Below are 12,689 nucleotides of genomic sequence, written 5' to 3'. Positions count from 1 at the left end.
AGTTAATGATTCATAATAACTGTAATAGCTACATCCGGAAAGGAAAGATGAGTATATCTTAACAAAATATCACAAGTACTTTGTAGACCCTTTCTGTCTGAGTGCCCCATGCCAGTGGAGACTAGATCAGAAACCCTTAATCAGAGGGTCTAGTCTGACTTCAGGGCTAGGAGAGGAAGGGATCTTAAGAAAACGGAAGAGAACACCAAGGGGAAATACTAGCAAAACATAGGATTTTGAGCAATCAAAGATAAGCCAGGTAAAATCTAGGACTCAAGGGAAATATTGCCTGAGGAAAAGATGAGGCTCAAGGTCCTATTTCACATAATGCTTGGATAACTCCGTAGAAACTGAGGGAGGCATAGGATACAGGACTCAGGATGCTGAAGGGACCAGGAGTACCTCTGAGAGAGACTCAGAGGCAAAGGTAAAAACCTTGGTAGGGCTGCAAATTCTGGTAATTCATTCACTTCACTGATGCTCTGCCTCCCAGCCCACTGTTCTTCCATTAGGTGAGGGCTGATCCTTCGTGAGCCAGGCTGGAAGCCTGTTGGGGTGAAAGAATGAGTGGCTCATATGTGGGTTGTATGTTTCACTTGTTCCATAGTTATTGAGCACTTCATGTTGGCAACATGCTGTGTCTGCTATTCTAGATAGGGCTTCGCAAACTTTTATGAATCGATAGGGCTTTTTTGCGGAGAAGGCAATGGCACCCCACTCCAGTACACTTGCCTGGAAAATCCCATGGATGGAGGAGCCTGGTGGGCTGCAGTCCATGGGGTTGCTAGGAGTCAGACAAGACTCAGCGACTTCACTTTCTCTTTTCACTTTCATGCATTGGAGAAGGAAATGGCGGCCCACTCCAGTGTTCTTGCCTGGAGAATCCCAAGGATGGGGGAGCCTGGTGTGCTGCCATCTCTGGTGTCACACAGAGTTGGACACGACTGAAGTGACTTAGTATAGCATAGGGCTTTTTTGTTTCCTTACAAATGTTGTAATTAGCAAAGCTAGAGTTAGAGAGGTGATAATGCAGTCACTGATGGAAGGAGGGGCTTTGATCCTCACCCTCCTCTACCAGGAAAGCAAGAGTGATATCCACGGCCAGCTTGAAGGCCAACTGGCAGCTGTGACCGCCGTCTAAGTCGGGCCCTGCTGCAAGGCCCCAGCCGGGGTTGAAAATAAGTTAGGTGTGTGTCCTGAATCTTCCAGGGCCACTGGCTAAGTACATCCCCCTCCCAACTCAGGGTATTCATGAAAATGCTGAAATGTGTGGGGGCTTCTCAGTGGACCAAAACTGGGGTGTCCCAGCATGCGTTCTGCTCTCTCCAGACACACCCAGAGAGATGCTGGGGAAGGAGTTTTGGGGAGTGAGGCACCAAAATTCCCTATGCTATCAAAATGTATTTGTTTGCTTTGCTTTGATCATCTATGGAAGGGTTAGGCAAGCTTTTTATTTATGGCATCAGATGGTAAATATTTTTGGCTTTGTGGACCATAGAGTCTCAGTTGCAGCTACTCAAGTCTGCAACCTTAGCTTGAAAGCAGCCATAATAAGAGATCAAATGACATGGCCGAATTTGGCCCAGAGCCCATAGTTAGCTCACCCCTGACCTGTGACCTCAGGTTCCTAGGAATGATCCATCATCTTTTCCTTCCATATGGTTCACTCCTCTGAACTTAGTAATACTGAACTTTGCCACATGGTCTTCATCTACATGCACTATCCAACTTAATTTCTTTTATTGTCTGAGTCTCTTCCAGAAGAATATGTTTAAATTTCTTCTCCTGTCTAAGTAAAATATTTTAGCACAACTTCAAGATACAGGATCTCAAAATCAGGCATGGCATTTAGTTAGCAAAATATCTTGTTAATCATTTTAAAACTGAATCGTATGTATTAGAATTAAGGAAAATCTTTCATTTCTGTGATATAGATGAGCAACGTTGCAAGAGAAAAATATTACTGATTGAATTGACAGTTTAAAATCCTTAGCTTTTTCAGAATTTAAGCTTTTATTCTGATTTTGTTTGCATTTGTTTTCTTTCCTCAAATTATATTTCACATTTTGGGAAAAATAGAAAAGGAACTTTTACCATATTGCCTTGGTCTTGACTGCTTCATTTTTCTTTAAAAAAAAATGTGCTTGAGGAGTTTTCATTTGAAAGATTTCTTGACTCTGCGTGGAATGTGCTGATTGTTTAGTGGCAATTCTCCAGGCCTGTATTATATGGAAGCCTCTTAAACCGTAGCACTTTCTACTTGTCTGTAGGTACTCATGAAATTGCATAAACAACTGTGGAAAAAGTACAGTTGAAACATCCATTTTGTTTGCTTAAGTGGATTATATCTCTGTACGGAGGATTTTGACACCAGCCTAGTGATGCTTTAGTGTTCCTGTATAAGTAGAGTCAGTTCAGCAAAAATGAGTTTCCTTATGTAAGACAGAGCAATATCTCAAAGCTTTCAGTGCTGTTGAGTATGTGTCCCTGTAGTACTTGTGGGCTAGGGCTGCCATAACAAAATAGACTGGGTGGCTTAAATAGCAGAAATTTATTTTCTCACATTTCTGGAGGTTGGAGGTTCAAGATCAAGATGTTCCCCCTGAGACCTCTCTCCTTGGTTTGCTGGATCCTCACATTTTCTTTTCTCTGTGCACACTCATCCCTAAAGTTTCTGTCTGTGTCCACATTTCCTATTCTTCTAAAGACATCAGTAAGATTGGATTCAGTTCAGTCGCTCAGTCATGTCCAACTCTTTGTGACCCCATGAATTGCAGCATGCCAGGCCTCCCTGTCCATCACCAACTCCTGGAGTTCACCCAAACTCACGCCCATCGAGTCAGTGATGCCATCCAGCTACCTCATCCTCCGTCGTCCCCTTCTCCTCCTGCCCCCAGTCCCTACCAGCATCAGAGTCTTTTCCAATGAGTCAACTCTTCGCATGAGGTGGCCAAAGTATTGGAGTTTCAGCTTTAGCATCAGTCCTTCCAAAGAATACCCAGGACTGATCTCCTTTAGAATGGACTAGTTGGATCTCTTTGCAGTCCAAGGGACTCTCAAGAGTCTTCTCCAACACCACAGTTCAAAAGCATCAATTCTTTGGTGCTCACCACCCTAAGGGCCTCATTTAACTTAATCACCTCTTTAAAGGTCCTGTCTTCAAATACACTTGCATTCTGAGGTACTGGGGTTTAGGGCTTCAACATATGAGTTTGGTTGGGGTGGGGAGAGAGACACAATTCAGTCATAATAGTCTCTAGTGACTTTATATGCTGGCATCCCTGTGGGATCCTCTTCTGGCAGCCAAGCAAAAGCCCAGGACCTAAAGGCAGGCAGGAGAGTCTGACCACAGCATATGGAGGCACAGGAGATGTGCTAATTCTGGGCTCTGGGGCCAGAAAGTTTTTTCTCTTACATTTGCATAATTACTTCTGAATGCCCCCTCCATCAATGGGGTGAAGTGTGGTCATGAAAAGTGGCACCTCCACCTGTCACCTAGTTGAAAACTCTGACCACACTCTTACTCCTCTGCAGGCTGCGTGTCTTCCTGATTGGCCTTGGAGCTCAGAACACAGGCTCAGCGATAACTCAGTGTGGAACCTAATTCTGACTCAAAATGAGCATGTGTCTGCTATTTGTGCTGATAGACTCTATGAGTATGGCTTGTCTTATCTGTCCAGTATTAGGCCCTGCTTCATAGGGTGAGTTTAACAGGGCCTGTGTTAGTTATAACGGTTACATTGTCCTAACTCACAACCACCCAATCTCAATGGCTTAAAAGTGTATTTTTGCTTTGTGTCAGAGTCCAGTGTGGGGTAGGATGGAGAGTGGGCCACTACTCTTCCAAGTCATTCAAGAACTCAGGTTCCTTCCATCTTTTGATGCCAGAGGGTTCATTTGTGGCCATCAGGTTTGCCATTGATGGGGAAGAGAACACAGGATCATGAGTAAAAAGTTGTATGTGTGAGGCTTGGAAACACTTTTGCCCATATCAGTTGGTCAGAATTCAGTCACACAGTCCCAGACTTTCTGCAAGAGGGTTGGGAAATGATTTCTCGGGGTTCCCCATATTTTTCCTTTGTCTTCCTGAACACACATCTATTGTGTAAGCTTCTGGCACTTTGCAAAAATGGTTTCAGCATGGATGTTATAAAGGCATGTTGAAGTAATTCAATATCACACAGCAGTTAGTTTTCTCAGCCTATCCTTGGTTGTACTCCCAAACTCCTGGAGAAAGATAACCATGCTATTCTAGGAATTAGGTGTCACAGGTCATTAGAGCAGGTTTGCTGGTACAGGACTTGTTTCAAGCTGGATGACTGTTTCTTGCTGTCTTCAAACATGTTTCACCATTGAAAGTGTTTAAATATTATGCCCATCTGAAAGAGCATCCTCCCTTCACTCTTAGCCACTATAGGGAATCCAGATATTTGCCTTAGACTGTCCTTGAGGAGGTCTTAGACAAGGGCAAAGTCTGTCCCACAGGAATCTCAAAAATATTCTAGTGCTTTTCTCTTTTAAATTTTATTTATATTTATTTTTGGCTATGCTGGGCCTTCATCGCTGTGCAGGCTTTTGTCTAGTTGCAGCGAGTGGGGGCGACTCTCTAGTTGTGGTGGGCGCTTCACATTGTGGTGGCTTCTCTTGCTGTGGAGCATGGGCTCTGGGACACATGGGCTTCAGTAGAAGCGGCATGTGGGCTACAGAGCACAGGCTCAATCGTTGTGGTGCACAGGCTTAGTTGCTCTGCAGCAAACCAGAGATCAAACCCGTGTCTCCTGCATTGGCAGGCAAATTCTTTACCACTGAACCACCAGGGAAGCCCACTAGTGATTTTCTTGATTTTTCTGGGGAGTTGACATGGAAAACAGTTGATCTGATACAATGTACAAATGCTCACTGATCTAACCCTTCAACCTCCATGGTTTCCAGATGAAGACGCTTTAGACTCATTTTGTTAATTACACAGAATCTGTCTTGAATTTTAAGTTTTTCTCTGATTCTTAAACTGTTGTGTGTACACAGCAGGTACCCTTTCTCAACCTGGGTGCATGATTTCCCCCCTGAATGTACTCTAAAATTAGGAAGAAGCAGCAGTGTGCTATTGACTCCCTGCAGTTGAGTCTGGATTCCGAAGCTCGTTGCAGAATTGAGGCCACCCGGCTGAAGAGGAGTATGGAAGGGGACCTCACTGAGATGGAGCTCCAGCTTAGCTGTGCCAGCAGGCAGGCATCAGAGGCCACCAAGTCCCTGGGCCAGCTCCAGACCCAGGTCAAGGTATTTTCAATTGTCACATGGGGATGAAGCAGGGACGCCTCTGCTTATGGGAACAAGCCAAGTAACAGGTTGTGTTCAACAATAAAAGTGAGGACACCAAATCTAGTCCCTCAGGAGACCTTACATTCAATTGGCTTACATTAATATGTGCTTATGATTAACTGGTTTATGTTATGTTTAACTTTGTTGAGTGTGCACACACAAACTCAGGTCCCATTGGACTCCCAGGGACCCATGCCCAGGCCTAAGTTTTCTCTCCCAGGACCTGCAGGTGCAGGTGGATGACAGCACATGCATGAACAGCGAGCTGAAGGAGCAGGTGGCGGTGGCCGAGCGGCGCAATGCTCTTCTCCAGGCTGAAGTCGAGGAGCTAAGGTCCTTGCAGGAGCAGACAGAGCGCAGTCGCAGGCTGGCAGAGGAGGAGCTCCTGGAAGCCACGGAAAAAATCAATCTTTTCCATGCCCAGGTGGGACCCATAAACTCCCCATTAGCCTCATCAGCTGGTTGGAGGCAGAAGTTTCTACATAGTCAGCCTTGGTCTTGAACCATACACACTTGGCACATGGAGCCTTGGGGGTGTCCGGTGAGACAGGGAGAGCCTTTGGCAGCAGAGTGGTGGCCGTACCCTTCATTCATCCCCAAATGCATGGGCTCCCTACGGCTGCAGCAACATAGTCCACAAACTGAGGGGCTTAAAACAACAGAAATGTAACCTCTTACAGTTCTAAAGGCTAGAAGTCTGAAATCAAGGCGTTGGCAGGGTAGCACTCCCTCTGAATCTTGTAGAGGAATCCTTCCTTGCCTTTTCTCAGCTTCTGGTGGTTTAGTGGCAATCTTTGGTGTTCCTTAGCTTGTAGATCGGAGAAGGCAATGGCACCTCACTCCAGTACTCTTGCCTGGAAAATCCCATGGACAGAGGAGCCTGGTAGGCTGCAGTCCATGGGGTCGCTAAAAGTTGGACACAACTGAGTGACTTCATTTTCACTTTTCACTTTCATGCATTGGAGAAGGAAATGGCAACCCACTCCAGTGTTTTTGCCTGAAGAATCCCAGGGACAGGGGAGCCTAGTGGGCTTCCATCTATGGGGTCGCACAGAGTCGGACACGACTGAAGCAACTTAGCAGCAGCTTGTAGATGCGTCACTCCAATTCTCTGCCTTCACATGGCATTTTCTCTGTTTTAACATCATTTTCCTTCTGTATCTGTCATCTGTCATAAAAAATTTCCAAATTTTTATGAGGACATCAGTCAGATTAGGGCCCACCCTGGGTCTGGAGGATCTCCTGGAGGAGGGTATGGCAACCCACTCCAGTATTCTTGCCTGAAAAGTCCCAAGAAGAGGATCCTAGTAGGCTACAGTCCATGGGGTCACAAAGAGTTGGACATGACTGACCTCATTTTAACTTGATTGCCTCTGTAAGGAACCTGTTTCCAAGTAAGGTCACATTCTGAGAACTGGTGGTTAGGACTTCAACCTATGTTTCTTGTGGGGAGGGACACAATTTGACCCATAACATTAAGCCCTGTCAGAAGAATGAACTGTCAGGAAACTCACAGCTAGGATACTGGGGAGAGAGGAGGGGGGAACATTCACTAGTGTTCCAGAGTCATCTACCTGTTTATCCTGTTCCCTCTATGCCAATGTGTTCCCTGAGAATCCCAGGATTCAGGAAAAAAAAAAAAAGCTGCCTAAGAGCCAAGAGATGTCAAACAATTCTGAGTGGCTCCTGACAGTTATAATGAGTTGTCAGGACTCTGGCTTCTCATGGAAGATTATGTAAGTGACACAAAACAAGAATTCTTAGAATTTTTACTATTCTTGTGGAATCAGGAGAAACTGTAGTGGTTAGACAAATGCATATAGTAAATGGGTCATTCAATAAACATTTTTAATGCATCTACCATAACCTAGTGGAGAAGAAAATGGCAACCCACTCCAGTGTTCTTGCCTGGAGAATCTCAGGGATGGGGGAGCCTGATGGGTTGCCATCTATGGGGTCACAAAAGAGTCAGACATGACTGAGGGACTAAACAACAATACCATGTACACCTGTCTAGGTTATGGTTGCTACTGCTGCTGCTAAGTCGCTTTAGTCATGTCCAACTCTGTGTGACCCCATGGACTGTAGCCCACCAGGCTCCTCTCTTTCCATGGGATTTTCCCAGTAAGAATACTGGAGTGGGTAGCCATTCTCCTCTTCAGGGGATCTTCCTGACCCAGGGATCAAATTTGGGTCTCCTGCATTGGCAGGTGGATTCTTAACCACTGAGCCACTGGGGAAGCCCAGTAGTACATAGCGTAGATAGATGAAGAATATCTCCATCATCCTACAAACATGAAGATCTAAGTAAACAAGCTGCAGTGCACTGCCAGGAGTACAGTGATGAAGCAAGGATAGCCCTATAGAAAGCCTTCCCTGACGATCCTACACTTCAGGGAGATGCACAGTCTGCTTGATCTGAGCTGTGAAGGACACGTAAGAAGTCAGCCAAGTAGAGAGCAGAGTCAAGGGCAGACGCATGAGGAGAGGAGGGGATTTAGGATGTTAAGAAAAATTGATATATTTACTACAGCGTACGGTGGGGGTGGGGTGGGAGAAATCAGCAGAATTGATGCTCAGGGAGAGGCAGATAGACCCAGGTCACCAGGGACTTGATTTTGAAACTGATAAAGTTTGAAGTCTGCTGAAGAATTGTGAGTAACTGGGAGCAAAGTTATTAGATTTGCATCTTCAGAAGTTTACTCTGATGATTGTTGTGAAGGATGGATTCATGCAGCTAGGGGCAGATGTGCCATGCTCGGGGCTATTTAGAAACATCTGTGGGATCATTGTGGTTGCCATTGTGACTGGGAAGTGCCACTGACATTTAGTAGGCAAGTTCCAAAGATACTAATGCTCCTGCAAAATACAGGTAATTCGCTATCACAAAGAATTGCCCCTCCCGGAATGCCAACTGTAACTGAGAAACACTGGATAAAAGGAAATATAAGCCAAGGATGCACCAGCTGGAAGGCATTGCATTTAGTTTGTGCCTACAGTCTGACTTTGTGTCCATGTGCATGACAGGATCCTATTAGGATACCACGTGTATAAAACAGGCTATAGGCTGTGCATAATTCCCGACAGGCTAACTCACTTCAGTATTTTCTTTCTCTCTCAGGAAAGCTTAAATAAATAAAATGAGTAGAAGTGTTATAAAGTAGAATATTGAATTTTTAAAAAGTAAATCTGTAGTACTTAATAGCTATTGGTAACAAATCATTTGCCATACATGGTTATAGCTGATGATGCACCAGTAGGTCTCCATATGATGATAAAGCACTAGCCTAGAGAGAGATGAGGACATCAACCAGAGCAAAAGCAGACATAGAGAGGAGGAGATAGATCTGGAAAAAAAAAAGAAAATTAGGCCACAGAGACTTGATCTCCAGAGCAGAGTTTCTGAAACTTTATGTGTATAAAAGCAAATAACACAAAAATATACATTCTCAGGCTTCACCCCAGACCCACTGCAGAATCTCTGCTATAGGAGGAATCAAGCGAGTTTTCAGGTGATGCTGCCAGTCCAGAAACTACCCTTGGTGCAGTTCTGATCTAGGTGATCTATGGCTCACAAGGACTCCTCTCTCTTGTGAGGTCCTACCTTGGCCAAGTAGGACCCCTTGCAATTCTGGGAATACCAGCTATCTTCTGATTGATGTATAGTGACCATTTTATAGACTTCTAACCTAGACCAGACATATGAGGCCAAAGTTATCCCTGTCTGATTACATGGGTCCTTTTTCAAACATCTAGCTTGCCCTTCTGCACAGTACTCCCTCACCCTCTGCTTCCCAAAGAGAACCAATCATTTAGCTTGAAAATACTTTAACTATCAACTCCCTAGTGGATTTTAAGTGATTCTGTGTATAAATGAATCAAGATTTACACTTGTACCTTTCTTTACAAAGAGTTTCTATGGAGTTTTGTGCAGTGAGAATCCTGACAAACTCCAGGAAATGCCCTCACCCCCACCCCCCAGGCTACACCCCTGGCAGTAGGAGTCCCTGGGCACATAAAGCCTGTCTCTCAATGAGGACTGAGGATAGCAATCTTGACAAAGATGCTTCCCACCATTGAGGAAGCAGGACAGAACCTGTGAGGCTGTAATATCTCTCTTCCTGTTTCCAAGGTTTAATCTTGCCACTGAGAAAGGCACTAGCCAGAGGAAAAGTGAACAAACAGAAGAGAAATTAAAAATAGGAAGGCTATGCCTTTTAAATACATTCTCTCTGCTGAGCTTTCACACCCTCAGAAAAGCTGTGCTACAAACACAGACCAAAAAGGAGTTTCAGTTTCTAATGTCACAACCCAGGAAGGAAAGAATTAGGGCAGCACCAGCCAAAGAACACAAGTAACTCTCCCATGTGATGGAGCTTTCTAAGGGCTGGGGGGTGAGGCTCATCAGAATTACTTTTCCCACCCCTATATCAGTGCAGAATTGATAGAAACAGAGGTCGATGATGAGGAAGATTTTTCCCCCTGGAGCAGCATGCAGGAAGCTCATTTTTATTTCCTAGACCCCTGCTTTCCAGATGTCTGCTTTTGACCCTGACTTCTACTCTGGGACACTTGCTTCTTCCCACATCAAAGAGCAAGAGGCAGAAAAACATACTCCTCAATAAGGGGAAAACCAAACACGTGTTTGGGACTCGTAGGTTGTCTGGATCCACTGCTCCTTTCGGATTCAGGCTGCCGTCTCTCCAGTAGTGGACCACGCATAGATGAAATCCCATGCATTCAATCTAATGTGGTCTCTTGGCCCTGGAAGTGCTGCTTCACTGAGTATGGCTGACTAGAGGAAAATGACCTCCTGGCCAGAGCCCCTCACATTGCATGTCCTGAACAGACCAGCTTGCGTTTCACCACTGATCTCAACTTTCCTAATCAGGATGCTGCTTTTCTTTAGAACACGAGTCTCCTCAGCCAGAAGAAGAAACTGGAGGTGGATGTAGCCAGGATGCAGAAGGAAGCTGAGGAGGCGATGCAGGGCTGTCAAAATGCAGAAGAGAAGGCCAAGAAGGCAGCCACTGAGGTGGGTCCATGACTGCCTGCTCACTCCTGTCTTCCAGAGCTGACAGGAGCAGTAGCCAGAAAGGATTCCATTGATTCTCCATATAGCCAGGGGGGAGATTAACTGACCCCTCTGCCTCTCTGCCCCCATTTTGGAAATTAGGCCAATCGGCTCCTCCCTTCCACCCAAACCACACAATGAAAAAAAGCAGCTGAATCACCATAAGCAAAATCTTGTGAAAGCAAGAGACTTTTGAAAATAGTCAAACCACTTTCCACTTGTGAATCAATATATCTGGTGTCTAGAAACAATTCTTCTTATGTTTCCTTACCCATAGCTACTTTTCCTGGGGCCTGTAATGGCTTCATGATGATGATCTGGCAAGAATACTTATTTCACTTATTTTTTTACAGCCCATACTGCTGCTTCAGTAACAGAATCGGGTCGGTGAGGAAGGCCTTCAGGATTGGTGCACCTTCCTTATCTGCAAGTTTAAAGTTGTTGATAGGTGTACTTTTCGTGAATGAGACCAAGCTCAGGGTTGACTGCCAGCCTTGACTGTACCTTTGTGGGCACTGAAAAGGGATAGACTCTGGACACCCACTGCAGATAGATGCAGATTTCTCTCAAAAGGCATGACAAACAGATGACAGTACTCAAAAAAAAAGGCCATGGAAGGAGGGAGGTGGGAGAAAAGTCTGTGCGTCAAGGTCCCAGGCTTGCAGGTCCCAGCGCCTGCTGAGCAGAGCTTGGACTTGATCTCACCCTCCACTCACCACTTCCCCATGAGGTGCTCCTGCACAGTACGTCGGATGCACAAACACACGCAGCAGCCCAGAGCTCGCCCTGAGAATGAAAGCTGATCCTCTTGCTAAACAGTGTATGGGAACCGAAGAGACAAGATACTCAGTTAGGTTTTACATTAGTCATTTTAGGATTCAAAAGAAGGGGAAAACTTATGTCTGTATCTGTCTGAATCATCAAGCACTTGGGTGGTTAAAACTCTTACACCAAATCCTAGCTCTAGGTCACTGTAGAATCCAGAAGAATGGGGAAAGCATGCCTAGCATTCAGCCATTTTGTATCAACGCAGACACTCTGCTTTCTGATGGAAAAGAGGTGTGAGAAAGCTTGAAAGTGTTTGGCCAAGGGAAAAATAATATGCTCATTTCAAACATTTATGAAAATCTACATAGAAGTGGGGAAAAAAGAGCTTTTTGCTCCTGCTTGGTAAATTTATGCAGTCACACGTTAGGAAGACTCTATCTGCATAACTTCACCTTTAAAAGATCTTCTTGACAATGTTGAAAAATGAACTCACTACCTCTTCCCCTGCCTTAATTCTCCAGTAGTTCAGCTCTGAGCTCCAGCCCCACATAGCAAAACCCAGAGTTACCTCCATTATTTATTCTTTGCCCTCACCATCTGCACAGACGTCTCACACTTAAGTTATGCAGATGGTTGGTAACCTGATAGACAGAGAAACTTTGGCTGAGAGGGCAGTGTTCTTACATTAAAGGCACTGAGAGATTCATGAAACAGTTCTTAATAATGGCAGCAAGACACCGAGCCCTTGTATACACAATCAAAGCCGAGAGCAGGCTTTGCAAGAATTAACCATCCTTTTGCCAGATTATTGGCACCGAAAGCATCAGTTGCTGCCAAATTCCTAGAGCCTAAACTTGTTTGCAGTTGCAAGTCACAGAATTACAGAAGTGAGGCGTGAAAAAGATTCTTCTAAGCACACCACACTCTTCCTGGTGCGTGCTGCCATAGGACATGTCCTGGTGCTTTACTCAGTTAAAAACTCTGCCCTCAGTTGGTCGGCTTTCTTTGAATACAGATATTGTGTGATAATGTTCACGTGGTGTTTCATCTCTGGTCTGTTTCCACCACCCGTCACCCTGATCTCCAGTAGCTGCTGCTATCTTGATTGCCTTATGGTTACCAAACTCGAGGATCAGAAGTTAGGGAGAGCATAGTGGGAAGAGATGAAGTACAGAGGCGAGGCATGGCCTTTAGTCACATCAGGAACTGAAGACTAAGGACAAAAATGTTCAGCTCTGTTGGCTTCCAGATTATCTCAGTCCCTTTCCTTCTTTTCTAGGTAGCAAACATGTCAGAAGCACTGAAGAAGGAGCAAGATACCAATGCCCACTTGGAGAGGATGAGAAAGAACATGGAGCAGACAATTAAAGACTTACAAGAAAGGCTGGATGATGCTGAGCAGACAGCCATAGTGGGGAACAGAAAGCAAATCCAGAAACTAGAATCCAGGGTAGGAGTTTGCCTGTGTAATCATGGGGTCTTGACAACTCCCAGTTCAAAGTCTTATTGTCTTGGGATATCACATCAG

General features: G+C 45.0%; 1 protein-coding gene across 1 annotated transcript in view; it reads left to right on the top strand.

Annotated features, from left to right (window-relative positions):
• The window catches only part of MYH15 (myosin heavy chain 15), a 159,670-nt gene that overhangs the window by 134,747 nt on the left and 12,234 nt on the right, over nucleotides 1–12,689 (top strand). Inside the window, exons 34-37 of the mRNA XM_027514018.1 lie at nucleotides 5,085–5,277; nucleotides 5,540–5,743; nucleotides 10,229–10,354; nucleotides 12,441–12,611. Coding sequence (XP_027369819.1) covers nucleotides 5,085–5,277; nucleotides 5,540–5,743; nucleotides 10,229–10,354; nucleotides 12,441–12,611 — 694 coding nt within the window. The remainder of the gene's footprint in view (nucleotides 1–5,084; nucleotides 5,278–5,539; nucleotides 5,744–10,228; nucleotides 10,355–12,440; nucleotides 12,612–12,689) is intronic.

The sequence above is a fragment of the Bos indicus x Bos taurus genome, chromosome 1 (assembly GCF_003369695.1).
Source record: "Bos indicus x Bos taurus breed Angus x Brahman F1 hybrid chromosome 1, Bos_hybrid_MaternalHap_v2.0, whole genome shotgun sequence".
Taxonomy (NCBI): Eukaryota; Metazoa; Chordata; class Mammalia; order Artiodactyla; family Bovidae; genus Bos; species Bos indicus x Bos taurus.
Note: the sequence above shows the minus strand (reverse complement) of the source record. Positions and strands in the feature narration are given on the sequence as shown.